At 50.6% G+C, this 21,727-nt stretch overlaps 1 protein-coding gene across 7 annotated transcripts in view; it reads left to right on the top strand.

The window, feature by feature from the left end:
• LOC105469739 (SH3 and multiple ankyrin repeat domains 2) overlaps nucleotides 1–21,727 on the top strand; it is a 666,868-nt gene that overhangs the window by 169,747 nt on the left and 475,394 nt on the right. Inside the window, exon 1 of one of the 7 annotated variants that reach the window (XM_071074116.1) lies at nucleotides 15,076–15,154. The exons of the other annotated variants lie outside the window; for them this stretch is intronic. Within the exon in view, the coding sequence (XP_070930217.1) occupies nucleotides 15,077–15,154 (78 nt within the window). The 5' untranslated portion in view covers nucleotide 15,076. Of the gene's footprint in view, nucleotides 1–15,075; nucleotides 15,155–21,727 lie in introns of those variants that run through there. 7 annotated transcript variants of the gene reach the window in all.

Genomic DNA, 21,727 nt, shown 5'->3' on the forward strand with positions numbered 1-21,727 from the left:
ACAGGCCCTTTTCTTGCAACCAGGTGTGAAATGAACATCATCGGCGACCCTTTGCTTTTTGGATTGCTCAGTCCAAGATAGCAAACTTCCTGATTCTGAAGACAAAGAGGAACAGAATGGGTAGAAGTCTAAACAGTAGAAGACCCAAGCCAAGGAGGGGCTACAGCAAGGGAGAGAGGCAGAAATGGGCTGTATGTGTTGGGTAGTTTGATATGTCAGCTTGGCTAGACTCTAGCACCCAGTTATCTACTCAGATGCTAATGTGGGGGTTGCCGTGAAGGTGTTCTGTAGATGTGATTGACATCAGCAGTCAGTTGACTTTAAGTAAAGGTATGCCCTCTATGTTGTGGGTGGGCCCCATCCGATTTGTTGGAGGCCTTAAGAGCAAAACCTGAAGTTTCTCAGAGAAGAAGGAATTCTGCCCTAAGACTGCAGCATCAACTCCTGCCTAAGTTTCCAGCCTGCTGCCCTGTCCTATGGATTTTGGACTTGTCAGCCTCCACAATCATTTAAACCAATTCCTTAAAATAAATCTCTTTATATACATACACATATACACACACATAAAGTATATACAAATATATACATATACACATATTACAAATATATATGTAAATATGTATCTATTTGTAAGTGTGTATATTCACACACACACGCACATGCACGTCACACACATCCCGTGGGTCTGTGTCTATGGAGAACCTTGGCTGAAGCATGGGGGAACTGACTGGAGGAGTTGTTCCTGCCTCCCAGCAGCTGCATTCTGAAAGGGGCTTCCACTGTTTCTTGGATGCAGGGACTTTAGCACCTGGCATTGTATTTTTGGAGAGGGCAACCCTCTCCCCATGTGCTGTCATTCTGTCGGTTTTCAGGCTGTATTCAACAGTTGCTAACCAGACATCCAGAAGCAAAGGAAAGGTGGATAAAATCAGGAAAAAAAGGCAGTGGCAATGAGAGACGTTCAGAATGGCTCCATTTTAATATGGCCCAATTTTAATAATGGGCAGGGAAGGACAAGGATGAAATGGGAGGGAAAAGACAAAGAAGGCCTTGACGTGGATGTCTTTCTGATGAATGACACTGTGCCTGGTGGTTTGGGTACCTTTCAGTGCATGGTGGTACCCTGCCCAGTCCTGTGCTGAGCCCTTTCCATGTGGTCCCACGAAGTAGGGTCTCCTGTGGGTGAACAGCCCAGGTCACACAGCTCCTAAAAGGACAATGAACAGGGCATAGGCTGCTGGATGCCAGACCCCATGTTCTTCCTTAACTCCTAACACTACACATAGAAGGAGGAGGAGAAAGGCTGAAGTCAGAAGCAGGAAACTGAATTTCCAGTTCTCTGGCAATTAGGTGATGGACCCCAGCATTGCCGCAGGCTAAGCCAGTGATGGCAGAGGCCCAGGAATATCGTTGGCAATGGTCCTGTGTCGTCTTGTGCTCTTCACTCCAGGATCCCAGGCAAAGCGTTTTTGGACATGGCCTGTCCCAAGTGCCTTCACTGGGGGGAGGACTCAACCCAAGAAAGTGAGGGCGGATCTCCTGAAATGTCGTCAGAGCCTGGCTTTTGCCCTCCAGACCCTTCGTCTGATTTCCTTTTGCACGGAGCTCCAAACCGAGTTCCCACATTTAGCAATTTAGCCAGAGGGGGATGAGTAAATTTTCTTGTGCCACGCGTGGTAGTGGCTGCCAGAGCACTCTGCCAGCGGCTGTGCACTCTGCCGTTCCTCTGATCGTGCTGGTGGAGGCAACTGCGTGGCTGAGGGACGGCCAGTGATGAAGGCCGCCTGACACCATGGATGACATTGTGGTTCCGGGCGTTGCACTTTTCAGAAACCCACGAAATCTGTTCAATGGACCCTTCTGTTCCCTGTTCCCTCCAGGTGGTTTTCTGAGTTTCTTTCCTGGTTAAATGAGCCCCAACAAGACTCTTTGGTTGTGCCTTCCTTGTTTTGTGGAAATCCACGTGGATGTGGGAACAGGGTCATGGCGTTTTCTCCCAGGTCCTTCCTCTTCCCTGATGAACGCCATGGGCAGGGTCCCAGGACGTCCCTGTTGTGCTGCTGTCTACATTGCAATTTCTATGAGCTGATGTTGGCAAATTGTAAAGTTCATGTAAGACTGTCTATTAGACACACACACATACACAAACGGCTCTTCTAGAGGTGCACATGCCTGTCAGTTCACAGGCAGGAGCTGGCCCAGCTCCTTGGCAGGGAGGTGCCAAGCCCTTCGTAACAACCAGCTCTCAGTGGGAACTCGCAGAGCAGGAACCCGCTCTCTGTGATGGTTAATGTTACACTTCAACTTGACTGGATTGAGGGATGCCCACAGGGATGGGGAAGTATTGTTTCTGGGTGTGTCTGTGACGGTGTTGCCAGAGGAGGTGGACATTTGAGTCGGTGGGCTGGGAGAGGAAGACCCAGCAGCCAAATGGGTGGGCACCATCCATTTGGCTGCTAGCACGGCAAGAGCAAAGCAGGTGGAGGCAGGTGGGATGACCTTGCCTGCTGGGTCTCCTGGCTTCATTCTTCCTCCCATGCTGGACGCTTCCTTCCACTGCTGACCTGGGACATCAGACTCTAAATCGTTTGGCCTTTGGACTCTGGGACCTACGCCAGTGTCTTGCCGGGGACTCTTGGTCCTTCGGCCACAGACTGAAGGCTGCACTGTCAGCTTCCCTGGTTTTGAGGCTTTCGGACTTGGACTGGGCCACGATCTGCTCCTGTCTTCCCCAGCTTATAAACGGCCTGTTGTGAGACTTTACCTTGTGATGGTGAGAAAACTCGCTTTCCTGTGTAAATATATCCTATCAGTTCTGTTCCTCTGGAGAGCCCCAATTTAATACACTCACCTCGGAGGGGAGGGCATTGATCTGTTCATGGGGGATCCACCGCTATGGCCCGGACACCTCCTGCTCGGCCCCGCTCCCGACACCACCACACTGGGATTACATTTTAACGTGAGGATTGGAAGGGGCCAATGTCCAAAGTGTAGCACTGGGTAAGCCAGCGTCATCACCAGGGTCCTCATAGAGGACACACACAGGGAAGGGGGCTGCATGAAGGTGGGGGCGGTGGGAGTGGGACGTGGATGGGGGCAGAGATACAAATGGTGCTGCCAGGAGGCTGGGAAGGACCCTGCCCCAGAGCCCTCCCGGGAACACGGCCCTGATGACACCTCAGGGCCAGCCTAGTGATGCCGTTTTGGACGCTGGCTTCCAGGACTGCAGGGAAGGTTTGTTGCTTGAAGCCACCTTGTTCGTGATCATTTGTTCCCGCAGCACAGCTACCAGAGACCACAGGTAGGTGTCAGTGGCGAGTTCCTGCACGTCTGCTGCTCAGGTGCCCCCGGCCACACGAAGCCAGGACAGCCCTGCCGTCCCTGTGCCCCGGAGTGCCGCCCTGAAGCAGCCTCACCTTTCCATGAAAATCGTCAGCCGCTTGGGTGCGTCTCTGCTGTTTGCCACCACCGAAAGCCACGTAGAAAAGCCACGGCGTAGGAGCCAACAGGAGAACAGTTTCAGCACTGAGACGGGTATTAGCTCCATCGCCCCCCAGAGACTGCATTTTGCACTTCCTGGGTGATTTGATGAAATCGCATTTATTTGAACAAGACAGCCAAGTAGCTAGACAGCTTGCGTCTATCCACTTTAAAAGAGGAGGGAGCACATGCAGCCGGGAATTGGCAAAGGATTACGGTTTCCACAGCGCACCCGTGGAAGGGTTTTGTGTTGTGTCCAACACCATTTCTATGAACAAGATGGAACTTGTTTCCAGAATTCTCTTCCGGGTTCTCAGTCACCCAAGAAGGTGGTTTATTTTGGGTCTGCATTTACTGAGGCACAAGACCTCGGCCAGGAGAGACACCCCAAGGAAACCGGTGCACTCTCAGCCACAGATCTGGCCAGAGGGCACCGCAGGGGCCTGGCATCCCCGTCTGCAGAGCCTGGGTTTCAGTCCGGCTGGGTTTCTTCTCAGCTGGTGCCCTTGGGCAGGCCACTTAGGATTTACTTAAAAGTCTCCACGTGCTCCCGTACTGAGTCAAAGCGTTTGCCCCGTAAATTCACGTCTATCTAGAACTGTGAATGTGATATCGTTTGGAACTAGGGCCTTTGCAGATGTCACTGAGTTAAGACGAGGTCACGCTGGACTGGGGAGGCTCTAATCTTGAAAGATGTCCTTTGAAGAAAAGGCAAAAGAGACACCGTGCACACAGATAGAATGCCACATGAAGATGGAGGGCTGAGAGTGGAGTGACGCGGCCACAAGCCAAGGAATGCCGTTGAAGCTGGGAGAGGCAGGAAGGACCCTCCCCTAGAGACTTTGCGGGTGGACAGCCCTGCTAACACCTGGAATTCAGACTTCTGGCCTCCGGAACTGTGAGAGCAGAAACTTCCGTTGTTTAAGTCACCCGCTTTATGACAGCACGGCGCAGCAACCTGGGGAAATGAATGCAGCCCCCTCCACTTTGAAGTGGGGCTAATCACTGCAGTTAAGGGAGTGTCCAGAGGTTCAAATGACATCACATATAGGTGCTGTAGTCTTAATGTGCCTTCAAATTCATGTGTTGGCCGGGCGTGGTGGTTCGTGCTTGTAATTCCAGCACTTTGGGAGGCCCAGGCAGGCAGATCACTTGAAGCCGGGAGTTTGAGGCCAGTCTGGCCAACATGTGAAACCCTGTCTCTCCTAAAAAAAAAACTAAAATAAAAATACACACACACACACACACACACACACACACACACGCAAATTAGCTGGGCATGCTGGCGTGCACCTGTAATCCCAGCTACTTGGGAGGCTGACACATGAGAATCACTTGAACCTGGGAAGCAGAGGTGGTAGTGAGCAGAGATCGTGCCACTACACTCCAGCCTGGGCCACAGAGTGAGATCCTGTCTGAGAGAAAAAAAAAAAAAAAATCTTGTTGAAATTTAATCGCTGCTGTGGTAGCACGAAGAGATGAGGCCTTTTGGAGGTGATTCCATCATGAGGATAGAGCCTCTGCGATGGGATTCGTGCCCTTGTACAAAAGGCTGAAGGCAGACCTGGTGCGGTGGCTCACGCATGTGATCCCAGCACTTTGGGAGGCCGAAGCGGGTGGATCACCTGAGGTCAGGAGTTCGAGACCAGCCTGGCCAGTATGGTGATACCCTGTTTCTACTACAAATACAAAAATTAGCTGGGTGTGATGCGCTGGGTGTAGTGGTGCTTGTCTGTAATCCCAGCTACTCGGGAGGCTGAGGCAGGAGAATCGCTTGAACCCGGGTGGCAGAGGTTGCAGTGAGCTGAGATCAGCGCCATTGCATTCCAGTCTGGGTAACAAGGGAGAAACTCCGTCTCAAAAAAAAGGGCTGAAGGCAACTGCCTTGTCTTTCTGCCCATGAAGACACAGCAAGAGCCACCACCTGTGCAGCAGGGAGCAGCCCTCTCCAGGCACCGCACCTACCGGCTCCTTAATCCCCAGCCACCAGAACTGTGAGTCATAGACTTCTGCCATTTATAATTGGCCCAGCCTCAGGTGTTTTGGCATAGAGGCCCGGACTCACTAAGACACGCAGGTGGAGGGGTCAGACAGCGCCTCATGACTGTGGGTGCTGTCATCAGCGTCAACCCCACCATAGGAACACGCCAACCTTGGAAGCCCAGAGAGGCCGGCCCAGGCCGTGGGGGCCCAGGGAGGCCTGCAGCATGGGTCAGGGCAGTGCCAGTGAATGTGCAGGACAGGGACTTCCTTCCATGGCAGGAGGAGGTGGTTGTGTCCAGCTGGCCCCTCATGATCCCTGCAAACACTCCAACCACGAGGCTCGGTGCCCTAGTCTGGAGCCCAGGTCCCCCTGTGGGTTCCTGGGTGGCTACGCGGCAGGGTGAGGAAACATGGCTGGTACCAACTCAGGGATTCTGGTCCATGTCACGTTTCCTTTTCTCCGTGTGAAGGGAGGATGAGCAGGTGGAGCCTGAGAGCGAGGACGTCTCCCCACACAACAGGTGGAGTCTCTGAGCTTGTGCAGCCCAGGGTCCTTGGAGAGTTTGCCAAGATGATGCGCCCCGGGGGAGCTGCTTGCCGGGCAGCACGCCAGGCCTGGGGACGTTGCTGTGCACGGGGTTCTTCGCCCACTTTCACCCCTGCTGCCTGTGTTCTGTGGGCAGAGCCGGGAGGGGCGGTACTGAGGCTCTTGCAGACTGAATGAGGGAATATCAGCTTCGATTTTAGCCTTTTCTCTTCCACATGTGAGTGGCCAAGCAAATCATTATTTTTATTTCTTTTCCCTTCTTCTTTTGGTGTGTTTATCCGACGTATTTACAAGCAGCTGGTTGGCAGGGAGCTGGGCACTGGCTGGTACCTGCCATGCATCTTGTGATCAGTCAACCTCCTGCAGGGCTGTCAGTAAGTCTGGGCCTGGGGCCCAGCTCTCACTGGGTTGATAGAATGAGCCGTAGTGTAAAGTTCACCACCGGCCGTCTGGAGGGTGGATCTGACCCAAGAGAGCTTGATTGTAACCTGCCCAGATGTTAACATTTATTTTTTTTAACTTAAAAAAAAATTGAATATGTTGCTGGTGTTTAAACTTCCAGGAATTTCATTAAAAAATTCAGCTTTCCAGCTTCTCTTGAAAAATTAGGAAACGTGGCCACACCCAGGTAGCCTCTGTGCATGTGGACATTTGGCAGGGGGTGGGAGCGTGGCCCCTCTGGAAAGGCTGTGCTCTCCAGCCTGCCACACTCCCCCCAGCTCCCTGCAGCCCACCCCTGGTCCACCTCCTCCACGCTGCAGCATGGTGGCCCTGCTGAGGGCATGCGGTTGGCGGAGTCAGTCGTTTAGAAGTAGCTTCTTTTAAAAGTTCTGCTGAGTCTTATTTGGGATTCAGACTCTGTGTTCCCATAGAAACAGGAAAGTGGAAGTTGTATTTCTAGATGAGGGCGTAGAAACCTGGGTAACCCAAAATGTGGCTGATGTTCGGTGCATATCTATGATGAAAAGTAATCAGGGATCGAATTCATTATTTCCACTAGTACATATGGAGTTTCTCGTAAGAGCCACGCTCTCTTCTAGGTGCTGGGGACACATCAGTGAGCCACGGCACACTCTACTCTCTGAGACTGCACATTAGATAATTAACAAGTAAGCAGAGAACTGTGCAACATGTCAGGGTTGGTAAATGACAGGAAGAAAAATAAAGCAGGGTGAGGGTGGAATGACACGGAGCTGGCAATGCAGAAGCGTGTTTCCTTCCCGCTGGGAGCTGAGGGTGGCCTCTGTGACATTTGGGGCAAAGACCAGGAAAAGAGGAAGGAAGGAGTGGGCCTTCGGGATGTCACAGGGAAAGGCATCTCAAAGAGTGGCACTGACGTGTGCAAAGGCCCTGGGGTCACTGCATGCCTGGGGTGTGTGGGAAGCAGCCAGGAGGCCGGCCAGCTGCAGAGGATGGGGTGGGATGGGGCCCACACCAGTGGTGGGAAATGAGATCTTAGAGGGCCATGTTGCTTGGCAAGGTCTTTGGATTTTAGTCTCAGGGAGATGTGCAGTGCCAACAGTGCAGAAGAGAACTCTAAAATGGATTTTAATCTGTACATCCATCACCCACCCAGATGCTATCCTGGATGGGGAGCAATGTTGGTAAAATCTCATGAAGATGCTGAGTGAGGCATCTGGGGTTAGCAGAATATTCTAGAGCTCCCTGTCCAGTCCAGTAACCACAGGACACACATGGGTATTTACATATAACTATAATTTTTAAAAATGTAGAGTTCAGGCCAGGTGCAATGGCTCATGCCTGTAATCCCAGCACTTTGGGAGGCTGAAGCAGGAGGATCACCTGAGGTCAGGAAATCAAGACCAGCCTGGCCAACATGGTGAAACACCATCTCTACTAAAAATACGAAGATTAACCAGGATTAGCCAGGCATGGTGGTGGCACACACCTGTAATTCCAGCTGCTTGGGAGGCTGAGGCAGGAGAATCGCTTGAACCCTGGAGGTGGAGGCTGCAGTGAGCCAAGATTGTGCCACTGCACTCCAGTCTGGGTAACGGAGCAAGACTTCATCTCAAAAAAAAAAAAAAAAAAAAATGTAGAGTTCAGTTCCTCAGGCACATTTCCCATGTTTCAGGCGCTCCGCAGCCAAACCCTACTGCACAATGTTCTGGAAGTTGAGGGGTCCTTAGTCCAGAAGGCTGGCCTTGTTCCCTTACATCTGGGTACTGCAGGGCTGTTTTCTAACCTTTAAACGTCACAAGTGTGTGTGTGTGTGTGTGTGTGTGTGTGTGTGTGTGTGTGTTGGGGGTGGGTGGTGTGTGTGTGTGTGTGTTAGAGAGGTGCCTCAAGAATTGCACCAGATTGGGGTCAGCACGGGGAGATTTTCCAAGTCAGTTGGTTAATTGAGAAGGGTTGATTAGCAGAGAGGGAGGTTGAGCCTGGGAAAGAGTTTGGTTAGCGGAGAGGGAGGGTGAGCCTGGAAAGGGTTGGTTAGTGGAGAGGGAGGTTGAGCCTGGGGAAGAGTTTGGTTAGCGGAGAGGGAGGGTGAGCCTGGAAAGGGTTGGTTAGTGGAGAGGGAGGTTGAGCCTGGGGAAGAGTCTGGTTAGCGGAGAGGGAGGTTGAACTTGGGAAGGGTTGGTTAGTGGAGAGGGAGGTTGAGCCTGGGAAGGGTTGGTTAGTGGAGAGGGAGGTTGAGCCTGGGAAGGGTCGGTTGGCGGAGAGGGAGGGGGAGCCTGGGAGGGGTCGGTTAGCGGAGAGGGAGGGTGAGCCTGGGAGGGTTCGGTTAGCGGAGAGGGAGGGGGAGCCTGGGAGGGGTCCGTTAGCGGAGAGGGAGGGTGAGCCTGGGAAGGGTCGGTTAGCGGAGAGGGAGGGTGAGCTTGGGAAGGGTCGGTTAGCGGAGAGGGAGGGTGAACCTGGAAGGGGTCAGGGAGGTTGAGCCTGGGAAGGGTCGGTTAGCGGAGACGGAGGGTGAACCTGGGAAGGGTTGGTTAGCAGAGAGGGAAGGTGAACCTGGGAAGGGTTGGTTAGCGGAGAGGGTGGTTGAGCCTGGGAAGGGTTGGTTAATGGAGAGGGAGGCTGTGAAGGAGAGGACTTGAGGTCACGTTCATTCCCACCAAGGGCTGTAGATCCAAGATGTAGGAGAGCAGCTCCTTGTGGGCTGGAAGGGTGAGTCCTCCAGCTCTTCCCCCATAATGTCCCACTCAGCGGTGCTGCAACCCCAGGCACCTGCACCTGAGGTGGTCACCTAGTGTCTCAGGAGTCTAAAGTCATTCTGTTGTCTGTCTAAGCAAAGCCATCTGAGGTCAGCCGCGCCTACCTGCCCTGATGCACTCAGACAGGTCTGTGGCTGGGGCCTGTGAGGTATGTGCAGGTCGGGGCTCTCCTTCATCTTTGTGGTGCTAAAGGCCTGGCAGGCACACAGCCCTGGGCTCCATTGTGTGAAATGAAGAAGTGGTTGTGATGAGGTGGCAGCCTGGAGAAAACCATCCCTACTGGCAGCAGGAAGGGCTGAAAGCTGTTGGAGCTCAGGATATTGGAGGTCTGGCCCTTCCACATGAGGCCGTAGGCATGGCTGAAAACAGGGCCTTGGAGGAACCACAGCCAGCCTGGTGGGGGCCTTGCTGATCTCACCAGCCTGCTCCCGTCACCTCCTCCCTCTGCTCAAGCCTCCCGGGCCTCCACTTTTGCTTTTCTCAAGCACAGAAAACACATGGTCACCCCAGGACCTTTGCACTGCTGTGGACTCTGACTGGAACGTGTCCTTCAAGGATTTCATGGTTCATCTCCCCAGCAAAGTGCCCCAAGGGAAGTCCTCCTGTTGACAAGAGGCACCCATACAAAATTTCCATCCCCTGTGTAAGTGCCTCAAGTACAAGATGGAGACAAGCAGCTGAGAATCACCTGTCATTGAAGGAAAGCTGTCACCTCAAAGGCAGACATGAAACAAGTAGAACTGAATACTCCAGGCAGAAACCAAGACAATTTGGGGAACTGAAGTATCAGGGGAACCAGCCCCCAATATTTCAATGCAGGTTCTTTTTTAAGTGTCAGCCGGTCTGAGAAATAAAGAGAGTACAAAAGAAAGAAATTTTACAGCTGGGCCTCCGGGGGTGACATCACATTTTGGCAGGTTCTGTGATGCCCCTGAGCCACAAAACCAGCAAGTTTTTATTAGCAATTTTCAAAGGGGAGGGGTGTACAAATAGGGAGCGGGTCACAGAGATCACATGCTTCAAAGGCAATAAAATATCACGAGGAAAATGGGGGCAGAGCAAGATCACAAGGCCAGGGTGAAATTAGAATTACTAACGAGGTTCCATGTCCTGCTGGGCACATGTTGTCATTGATAAACATCTAAACAGTAAACAGGGTTTAAGAGCAGACAACCAGTCTGACTAGAAGTCACCAGGCTGGAATTTCCTAACCTTAGCAAGCCTGGGGATGCTTCAGGAGACCAGGGCGTATTTCATCCCTTATCTACAACTGCATAATATAGACAATCCCAGAGTGGCCATTTTAGAGACCTCTCCCTGGGAATGCATTCATTTTCCCAGGGTTATTCCTTGCTGAGAAAATAATTCAGCAATATTTCTCCTATTCACTTTCTGAAAGAAGAGACATATGACTCTGTTCTGCCTGGCCCCACAGATGGTCAGACTTTATGGTTATCTCCTTTGTTCCCTGAAAATCACTGTTGTCCTGTTCTTTTAGGATGCCCAGATTTCATATTGTTCAAACACACATGTTTTACAAACAATTTGTACAGATAACACAATCATCACAGGGTCCTGAGGCAACATACATCCTCAGTTTACGAAGATGACGGGATTAAGAGATTAAAGTAAAGACAGGCATAGGAAATTGTAAGAGTATTGATTGGGAAAGTGATAGATGTCCATGAAATCTTCACAATTTGTGTTCAGAGACTGCAGTAAAGACAGGGGTAAGAAATTATAAAAGCATTAATTTGGGGAACTAACAAATGTCCATGAAATCTTCATAATTGATGCTCTTCTGCCATGGCTTCAGCTGGTCCCTTTGTTTGGGTTCCCTGACTTCCCGCAACACAGAAGGGAAGTTCCAAAGGAGATGCCCTCCCTACCTAATATCCTCAGTGCAGTAAGAGAAGATAATAGCATCTGTGAAACAGGGAGCATTTGAGAAAGTCATGAAGATCAATAATGATTGCAAAAAAGTGGCATAGCAGTAATGTTGGAGATGAACACAAGGAGGCGGAAGAGAGCCCTGGAATCAGGTAGAGTTCGAGGAGTCATCTCGCAGGTTCGGCATCTGAATAATGAGGGAGAAATAAACAAAGAGATCATCCAAGATAAAGCCTCTGAGCAGATGGATGTGAGATTCCCAGTTGAAAGGGCCCTGGTGTGAGAAGACACCCCCAGGCAAGCTGGGGGTCCTAAAAGCTCAGAACTCAGGGAATAGAAACAGAAACGCAATCCTAAAAGTTTCAAGAGAGAAAAGTCAAGTTGCACGTAGCGGATCTGGGGTCTGACCTCTCAGCAGCCATATGGGAAGTGCAGTGGGAAAAACCTTCCAAACCAGTGTTCTAGCAAATCAGAGGGTCCCAGATGCGTGTTTTCTCGAATCAGCCCCTCCTATGCTGCTTTCTCAGGAAGCTCCTGGAGAGGAGCTTCACCAGAGAGGGAGTGAGCCAGGGGACAGGAAGACCTGCACTCTGGGGAGGGCCCTGGCACCGGGCAGAGGCCGGGCCTGGAATGACTGTGGAGCATTGACCTAGGTGGGCACAGGAGGGTGGATGGCTCTGGGAGAGGGTGGCCCAGAAACCCAGGCAACAGATTGCTGGATGTGTTTGCACCTCACAGGAGGAGACCTGCGCTCTGCAATTTACACCTCTGTCAGAACTTGGTGATAAATTCGTTACATGTAAATAGAAAGGCAGATTTGAAAATGTGGCTGTTATTTACTCAAGGAAAATAGAATCGCAGTCGACTGCCTACCTTGCTGTGGACAAGATGTAACTAGCCCTAATAGCATAAACACAGGAACCATGATTTAACCAAGCGGGGCCATGGCTGTCTTGGGCTGTGTGATAAATGAGTGAAACTCTCATCCTCCCTGGCAGGAAGTCAATAAGTAATATTTAAACAGAAGGAAATCAAGACAGATGATCAGATGTGTGCTATTTACAAATAGGCAGCAAACACCTGAAAAAGCACTGCGGCGTGGGATGTGGTTGGCCCTGTAGTGAGGAAGGGGTTGGGTGGGAGGGGAGCAGCTCGTACTCCATGTAGAACAATAAACGTTTCAAAGCATCCATCCAGACAGGACATTGTTGCTGTAAAAGTTAGATTTCATTTGTTTAGAGAAAATCTTTAATATTACCTCTTCTCCATCTTCTGATCTGGCACTGGCTATTGCAAACAAGACTGCATTTCGGGGTCAGTGCTCCACAGTGCTCAGGGCTTGCCATCCTTCTGGCCCAGGCTCTTCTCCTGCCTCCTCAGCCCCTGTCCCCGCCGCCCAGGGGTATTGCCACCTGCTCATCTCATGAGTATCTGCTGTGCCCTAAATCTGGACCCACTGCCATCTCTCCTTGCATGGGAAAAGCTCCTGGTTCCTCCTCGGTTTGACCTGCTTACTGACCTGGTCAGAGCCCCAGTTCTCAAGGTGCTTCGAGCCTGGGCATCCAATTGAGTTTCCACCTAAGGACACCAGAGTGAGTTGTAGTCCTAGCCAGTTTCATGTGCAAGGGGCTCCATAGGTGCCTTCCCTAGCATGGCCACACTTTCCTTGTTGAGTTTATCTAAGAAGTGCCTTAGCCACTCTCTCTGCTGCTGGGCTGCCTCCAACAGGGGATATAATCTCCCCTAGACACAGACAGACCCCTTTGAACACGTCGGTGACTGAACACCATCTTCTCAATGATGTGATGTCTCTCCAGCCAGGTGGGACTGCTTGCTTCACCATCACCACCTTTGCCAGGTGAACTCCTTCCCACCCCTCAGAGCCGAAGTGCTTTCTCTGCAGGAAGCTTTTCTTTTGATTCCCACAGTACTTGATGGGTACCTTTTATATATTGTATTACAATGAATGGTTCATGCATAAATCTCCCAAGCTAAACTTTAAAGTGCTTTGAGAGGGATGCACTTTCCCATCTATCTTTATTCTCCTGGCGCCCAGCACCAGACCCAGAACCCTCAGTAACAAATGTTAAGTGAACAGGCAAAGGCCCTGTCTGGTCATATGGCTCCATGTAATTTCTTGAGCTGGCCACTAAGTGGCAGTGTTAACCTGGTACAGCTTGGTGCCCAGTTAAGGAGGAGGGGCTTGTGAAATGCAAAAGGTGAGAGCAGGGTGCAACTGATGCTTGGTGAGATACTTATAATCCACTGTTTCCATCCTGAAGAAGTGTCTGTCCCTGAATGTAAGTCCTCAAGTTCATCTGTTAGAAGTGAAGTGGAAATGACACTCTGCTAGTGTGCTGGGGCCGTGCTAGGGTTTGGATATGGCTTGCTTGTCCCCACTGAATCTCATGTTGAAATTTGATTTCTCAATGTGGGGGTGTTGGGAGGTGGGAGGACCTAGTGGAAGGTGTTTGGATTCTGGGGCAGATCCCTCATGAATAGCTTGGTGGTGTTCTCCAGTAGTGAGTGAGATTTCACTCTCTAGACGGGATTAGTCCTCATGGGAATAGGTTTCTTCTCATAAGAATGGCTTGTTATAAAGCCAGGACACCCCTCACATGTGGTTCCTCCTTGCATGTGTCTACTTCCCCTGTGACCTTCTCCACCATGTTGTGTAGCAGCACAGAAACCATCACAAGAAACTGAGGCGGTGCCCTTGAACTTCCCACACCACAGAACCATGAGCTAAATAAACCTCTTTTCTTTTCTTTTTCCTTTTTTTTTTTTTTTTTTTTTTTTTTTTAATGAGACAGAGTCTCACTGTCGCCCAGGCTGAAGTGCAATGGTGTGATCTTAGTTCACTGCAACCTCCGCCTCCTGGGTTCACGCAATTCTCCTGCCTCAGCCTCCCGAGCAGCTGGGATTGCAGGCACCTGCCACCACACCCGGCTAATTTTGTGTTTTTAGTAGAGACGGGGTTTTGCTATGTTGGCCAGACTGGTCTTGAACTCCTGACCTCGTGATCCACCCACCTTGGCCTCTCAAATTGCTGGGATTACAGGCATGAGCCAGCACACCCAGCCGTCTTTTCTTTTGAAATTACCCATTCTCCAGTATTATCATGTTATTATTATATATTATTATTATAACACGAAACAGATGAAGACAGGCTGCTATAGCAAAGTGCTGTAGGCTGGAAGGTGTTACACAACAGAAATTTATCACTCACAGTTCTGGAGGCTGGAAGTCCTAGCAAGGTTGTGGCTGATTCCATTTCTCATGGGGGCTGACTTCCTTCTCCCTGTGCCCTCATGTGGCAAAGAAAGAGTGAGTCAGCTCTCTAGTACCTCTTCTTATAAGGACACGAATCCTATCGTGGGGGCCCCACCCTCATGACCTCACCTAAACCTAAACACTCCCAAAAGGTCCCAATCCAAATGCCATCCCACCAGGGGTTAGAGCTCCAACATATGAATTTGGAAGGGTTGGGAGGGGACACACAATTTAGTCTGTAGCGACCCCAACAGCAAGTTTAGGAGATATGTTTCAAGTCAGGAATATTAAGTAGTTTTCTCAGTTTACCGTAATGCTTCTGTTGTCTGTAGTTCTGCAATATTTTGCTTTCAACACACAGCCTGCTGTCTTCCTACAGATGTAGTTCTGGGAGGTGTCGTGTGTTTAAGTGTGTCAGCCTCCATTTTTGGGCAGTGTGTGGAGTTAGCTATCTGACTAGTTCATGAATAGATAGAACTCAGGGGGAGGGGGGAGAGGACTACATGTATTGAGTATCCACTATGTACACATAGGGAGCAGATGCTTTATTGGTGTGACATGGTCCTTGAATGCTCTGCAGGTTTAAATATTATGAACCAATTTTACTGATCAGTTCATGAGGCAGAATTGAAATTGGAGACTATCAGACACCAAACTTGTTTTTAATCAGCCCCTCTGCCTCCTGGAAGGGATTCAAACCTGTAACTCTCTATCTTCGTCTCCCACCAGAATGAACGCTCCAGAAGGGCAGAGGCCAGTCCCGTGGTCATCATCTCCCCACCAAGTAGCACACTTGGGATCTCAGCAGGTATTTTATGACTAAAGGAAGGAAGTACCCATGACCCCTATGTGGTGCTAGTTCATTTAAGTTGGTGCTTTAAAAGCCATTTTTTTCCCTTTTTTCTTGCACCCTCCATGAAGATTTAATGCCTCACATAGACCATAAATCTTTTTAGTTATCACTGCATTGCTGTGCTTTAAACCCCCTCCAGCAACCAGTGATCAGCCTCTTGTCAGGGTGTTGCTGTCACACCTTTTGAGAATGGTTTATGGGAGTTATGATTTATCCTCTTAGAAAAATTGAGTCGGTTCTGGGGGGACTATCAGAGGAAGAGGGGCACTGGCTAATGGGAGAGATGCCTTTGTGTCCTGGGCCTGCTGTGATAAATGACCACTGCCTGGATGGGTAGAAACAGCGGAAATTCTTGGGGAGGCTGAGGTGGGTGGATCACGAGGTCAAGAGTTCAAGACCAGCCTGGCCAACATGGTGAAACTCGGTCTCTACTAAAAATACAAAATTTAGCTGTGTGTGGTGGCACACGCCTATAATCCCAGCTACTCAGGAAGCTGAGGCAGGAGAATTGCGTGAACCTGGGAGGCGGAGGTTGCTGTGAGCCAAGATCGTGCCACTGCACTTCAGCCTGGTGACAGAGTAAGACTCTATCTAAAAAAAAAAGTGGAAATTGACTCTCTCCAGTTGAGGGGGCCAGAAGTCTGAAATCAAGGTGTGGGTGGGGCTGCCTTCCTTCTGGAAACCCTGGGGAGAAACCATTCTTCGTCTCCTCCAGCTCTGGGTGGCGACGGGCAATCTTGGTGCTCCTTGGTTTGTGGCCGCATCACACGAATCTCTGGACCCCCAACCCAGTTCAACCCCTGTGGTCACATTACCTTCTCTTCTGCATCAAATCACCCTCTTAGAAGGGCACTTAGGATACATTTAGGGCCCACCTGGATGATCCAGGATAGTCTCTGCATCTGAAGATTTTTAACTTCATGACATCTGTGAAGACAAAGGTCACATATTTATAGCCTCCCAGGATTGGGACTTGATCTCTTCTAGGCCGTTGTTCTGCCTACCTCTAAAGAGAGGAGCAGGCCAGGCACGGTGGCTCAAGCCTGTAATCCCAGCACTTTGGGAGGCCGAGACGGGCGGATCACGAGGTCAGGAGATCGAGACCATCCTGGCTAACACAATGAAACCTCGTCTCTACTAAAAATACAAAAAAATTAGCCGGGCGAGGTGGCGGGCGCCTGTAGTCCCAGCTACTCGGGAGGCTGAGGCAGGAGAATGGCGTAAACCCGGGAGGCGGAGCTTGCAGTGAGCCGAGATAGCGCCACTGCACTCCAGCCTGGGCGACAGAGCGAGACTCCGTCTCAAAAAAAAAAAAAAAGAGAGGAGCCATGCAGCGGGGAGGGCTGCGGGTAGGACAGGGCCTTTCTTGGCCCATCATGGGGAAGAGAATGAGGTATGAGAAGTTCTGTAGGATCAGGGTAGACCAGGAGGGCCCAGGTCAGCAAACCTTAAAGTTGTTTAGCTGTTGGATGGAGAACAAAGCTCAGGAAAGGCCTTGGTAAGCAGGCTGCCCCACACATGGAGCACCTTGCTAGCACCTTGCTAGTCTCTTTTTTAGAATTATTATTTGTTTTGTTTTATTATTATTTTTATTGAGACAATCTCACTCTGTTGCCCAGGCTGGAGTGCAGCAGCACGATCTCAGCTTACTACAACTTCCGCCACTCAGGTTCAAGCAATTCTCATGCCTCAGCCTCCCGAGTAGCTGGGACTACAGGCACGCACCACCACACCCAGCTAATTATTTTTGTATTTTTAATAGAGATGGGGTTTCACCATGTTGGTCAGGCTGGTCTCAAACTCCTGACCTCAGGTGATCTGCCCACCTCGGCCTCCCAACATGTTGGAGCTAGCCTCTTTTTAAACTGAAGTGCACAAGTTCTTGAGACGCTCCCAGCAAAACACAAAACCCGGGAGGGAAAGTCAGAAAGAACAGCCTGGTCCTCATCATCTTATTTATGAGAAAGAAAGTCACCCCGGGTTCCCTTAGGGTCTGTCATCTCCCTTCGGAAGGTCTTTCCAGCCCATCGGCCTCCCTCTGTCCCTGCTGCCACCCCACAGTTCTGGCGCCGCAGTGTCTCTCCTGGATTAGCCACCAGCTTCTCTGCCGCTGCTGGTGGCCCAGACCCTTCTCCTTTCTGCAGCTGGGCACCTCACCTTTCTAGATTACACATGGGGTCATGTCACTCCCTGCAGCTGCCCCGCCAAGAAGGGCCCTCTGAGTGTGGCGGTTGTCACATCACCTCCCTTCTCTGCCGTGTGCTCCCTGCATTCCGTGCTCCAGGCGTGTAGAACTGGAGTCCACTAGCCTGACTCTGACCTCTGGCATTTTGCATATGCTGTTCCTCTGCCTGGAACTCTCCTCCTCCTCCTCAGCTCCTGGGCTTCCCTCTCCCTGTCCTCGCCTGGCTGCCCATTGCCTTCTGGGTTCTTTATCATCTCCTCAACTAGAAGCCGTGTTTCCAAAGGGCAGGGACCTCCTGTGCTCAGCACATTCCTCAGGATTGACCTGTACAGGTGGCTGTCAGTAAATACTGTTTCTTTGGCTAAATCTTAGTGAGCAAAACGACACATATATGCATTTTCATAAGTCCCCCGATGGCCTCTGTGCCTCCCGTCTTTTGTTTCAGTAATCCCTGAGTGGACCTGCGTGTAACTTTTCAGGAACATGCCTTTCCTTGTTGGGGAGGGAATCCTGTTTTCAACAATATTCCAGAGTATTGACTAAGTGGATCACATTCATGAAGCAAGTCTACCTTCATTTGCTCCTTCTGTGTTATTTTATCCTCAGCACATCTCCTCCTGGCTCAGAGGGGTTAAAGCTGTGCCCAGGATACCCCCCGCCACCACATCCACACATACAGTGATGCTGGTCCCACCTGAAAACCATCTCTGGGTTCTGTTCCAACCTTCACCCCACTGTGTCCCCAGCCGATTGGCTAATTTTGAGCCAATCTGATTTGTCCCTGGGGAAACTGGGACTGGGGCAGAGACTCAGTCCTGCTGGGATTTTTTTTTTTTTTTTTTTTTTTTTTTTTTTTTTTTTTTGAGACGGAGTCTCGCTGTGTCTCCCAGGCTGGAGTGCAGTGGCGTGATCTCGGCTCACTGCAAGCTCCACCTCCCGGGTTCACGCCATTCTCCCCCTGCTGGGATTTTAAAGAGCCCTCTGCTCCTAGGGAGGCAGAAGCCAGGGAAGGACATGCCAGAAAAAAAAGGAGAAGGTGATATAGACCCAGAGAGAATAAGATGGACAGGTCGGCCGGGCGCGGTGGCTCAAGCCTGTAATCCCAGCACTTTGGGAGGCCGAGACAGGCGGATCACAAGGTCAGGAGATCGAGACCATCCTGGCTAACCCGGTGAAACCCTGTCTCTACTAAAGAATACAAAAAACGGCCGGGCGCGGTGGCTCAAGCCTGTAATCCCAGCATTTTGGGAGGCCGAGACCATCCTGGCTAACACGGTGAAACCCTGTCTCTACTAAAAAATACAAAAAACTAGCCGGGCGAGGTGGCGGGCGCCTGTAGTCCCAGCTACTCTGGAGGCTGAGGCAGGAGAATGGTCTAAACCCGGGAGGCGGAGCTTGCAGTGAGCTAAGATCTGGCCACTGCACTCCAGCCTGGGCCACAGAGCGAGACTCCATCTCATAAAAAAAAAAAAAAAAAAGATGGACAGGTCGTGCTCACGCATGCGCGCGCACACACGTGCATGCACACAGGCGTCCGCACACATATGCAAATGAAGAGAGTGGCCCCAAAGGTCCTCTGGCTTCTGAGAGGTCACACATCCTACACTAGGTTTTTGTGAGATTCTGCCTCTGGGACTGAGCCCATCTGAGTGGATTTGTGTTCCTCAACAAGAAGCAGTTCCTGAGTAAACAGGGACAACACCAGGACTTGACCTAGACCTTTTTTCTCTAAGCTCTGCCTTTTAAAAGATGTTCTATTTCCACTCGAGAAAAAAAAAAGGTGCACACACACCTGCACGTGTGCACCTGCGCACACACATACACACTATAAAGTGCTCAAAAGATGGGAGTAGCCACTGTGACTGTGATCTTTGATAGCAGAATGCACACGATCTGATGGCGGCCATTCTCATCTTTTGCACGCTTGCCAAGGCCAGGCCCTCTGAGCACTCCAGATGCATAGGCCACCAACTGATGAAACATGGATGTCCTCGGGAAATTGTAGGATCTGGGAGACCCCGGGGCAGACGATGACAGAGTCACTTGTCCACCATCCAAAAGTCACCTAGGAGGGAGCCTCACCGAGCTGTCAGGGAAATGAGGTCCTGGTGAACCTCCATCAGGCAGGCAGCAGTGATCAGTGAAGGCATTTGGGGCTTTTGTTTCGAACACATCCCTGTTATCACATGACTTGGGGAGTTTCAAAAGATTTCTGTGTTCCCGTCACTTGTTCTCCCCAGAGGATGTTTTCTTCCATCTCCTTTGAGCTTTGAAAGCACCTGTGCATCTAGTGTTTGGTGGCTCTTAAACTCTTCTAGACACAGGCTATATCGATTCTGAGGAACCCAGAGGCCCCTGCACAGCATCTTAGCTTGTCCAGGGCTGATAAGTGACATGTTCCGACTCCTCACGGAGAACTGGGGTTTGGCAGGGCAGAAGTACATGACTGATGCTACAGATCTCAGTCTTCCAACTTAAAAGCGACAGCTAGCAGTGACATTTCAAAAAAGGTCAGGCCCATCAAGACATCTCAGGGAGGGAAAGGAAGGTGGAAGAGTCAGTTCCAAGGAGAAATGAAGGATCCTTGGAACTGGAAACCCGGTGCTGGCTGAATCACCTTGAGGACTTACAGTGGGTACTGGTGAGCATTACCCGTCACCAGAGGTGTTTTCCTGCTTATAGTCTCTGACTGTTCTTTAGGGAGGGCTGTTGGGAACCTCGAGGGTACACACGGGTTAGGGTCCGGGAAGCGAGGAGGCCAGAGCCCACCCGGCCTGCACCAGCTCTCTGTGAACCTGTTCCTTAGCGGAGAACTGTTTCAGCTCTGTCTTTTGGTTGCTAACATGGTCTTTACAGACCAAAATGATTGTCAACAAGATAGAGAAAAAAATAGCAAAGACAAACACACAAACACATGGTCTTGCTTCTTTTGCCTGTTGCCTTATTTATTTTAGTTTTACTTTTTTATGTAATTCTCTCTCCTTTTTTTTTTTTTTTTTTTTTTTTTTTGAGACAGAGTTTCACTCTGTTGCCCAGGCTGGAGTGCAGTGGTGTGATCTTGGCTCACTGCAACCTCCGCCTCCCGGGTTCAAGTGATTCTCCTGCCTCAGCCTCCCAAGTAACTGGGATTACAGGCACCCGCCACCACGCCCGGCTAATTTTTGTATTTTTTAGCAGAGACGGGGTTTCACCATGTTGGCCAGGCTGGTCTCAAACTCCTGACCTCAGGTGAACTGCCTGCCTAGGCCTCCCAAAGTGCTGGGATTACAGGCGTGAGCCACCACGCCTGACCTCTCCTGTTGCTTTAAAGGTATCTGAAAACTCTCTCATTGGTTTTAGTGCTGTGATTCTTCTTCATGGGTTTTTCCTTTTTTTTTTTTGAACATTTTGAGAATAAGCTCCACAGAGTTGGCATTTAAGGAATGGTGTTTACTGGAGAGAGAGAAATCTCAGCCAACTGAGACATTAATGTGGCCAAATTGATTTCAATCCGTGTGAGACCTCAGCCGTGGGCCTCTAGGAATGGTGCCCACTTCAGCCAGTGCAGCGGGGACAGGCAGGGGAAAGACATGGTCCCTGGCAGGTGTGAACCCGAGGCTGTTCATGATGGGCACCTCCAAATCCCTGCTTAACCTGGAACTGTTCACCACTGCGGAGGCGGTGTAACAGGCCCGCTCTCATGACGAGGAACTCGGGGCAGAGATTCGCTGTGCTTTTCAGAACATGGAGTTTTAAAACATTCCTAAGCTGCTGTCTCGGAGGAGGCCTTTCAGATCTTGGAAAGTGTCTGTTTAGGACAGAGTCTGTTTTATCCATGTCTGCATTCAAGTCAGCTGTCCTGCTCGGGGCCTGGCACGTGGTAGACGTGTTTGCTGATTAAATAAATAACAGGTTAGCATCCCAGGTTCAGAAAAGACCTCATGTCCAAGTCAGAATAGAATCGGTTGTGGTTTTAGGTTTTAGGCTGTTGGAAAGGTCAGCGTGACCCACGGGGAGTGACCTCCGGAGATGGATTCCAGATGGTTCAGAGGTGTCCTTGAACCCGTCCGTTTGGCTGCCACTCTCGCTTTCACTCCTGGCTTACCATGTGATAGGGGCTAATTACAAACTGAGGACTCGGTTCTTCCATCTGCAAAATGAGACTGTAGCAGACCCTTCTTACCCATGTGGGCTGTGTTCCAGGACCTGGGTGGATGCCAGAAACGGAGGATAGCACAGACCCCTCCATGTATGGGCTGTGTTTTCAATCTGAGAACTGAGAGAGCTCCTGAGTGACGAATGGGTGGGTGGCCTAGACAGCATGGGCACGCTGGACAAAGGGATGATTCACATCCTGGGCAGGA

Source organism: Macaca nemestrina, chromosome 12 (assembly GCF_043159975.1).
Source record: "Macaca nemestrina isolate mMacNem1 chromosome 12, mMacNem.hap1, whole genome shotgun sequence".
NCBI lineage: Eukaryota > Metazoa > Chordata > Mammalia > Primates > Cercopithecidae > Macaca > Macaca nemestrina.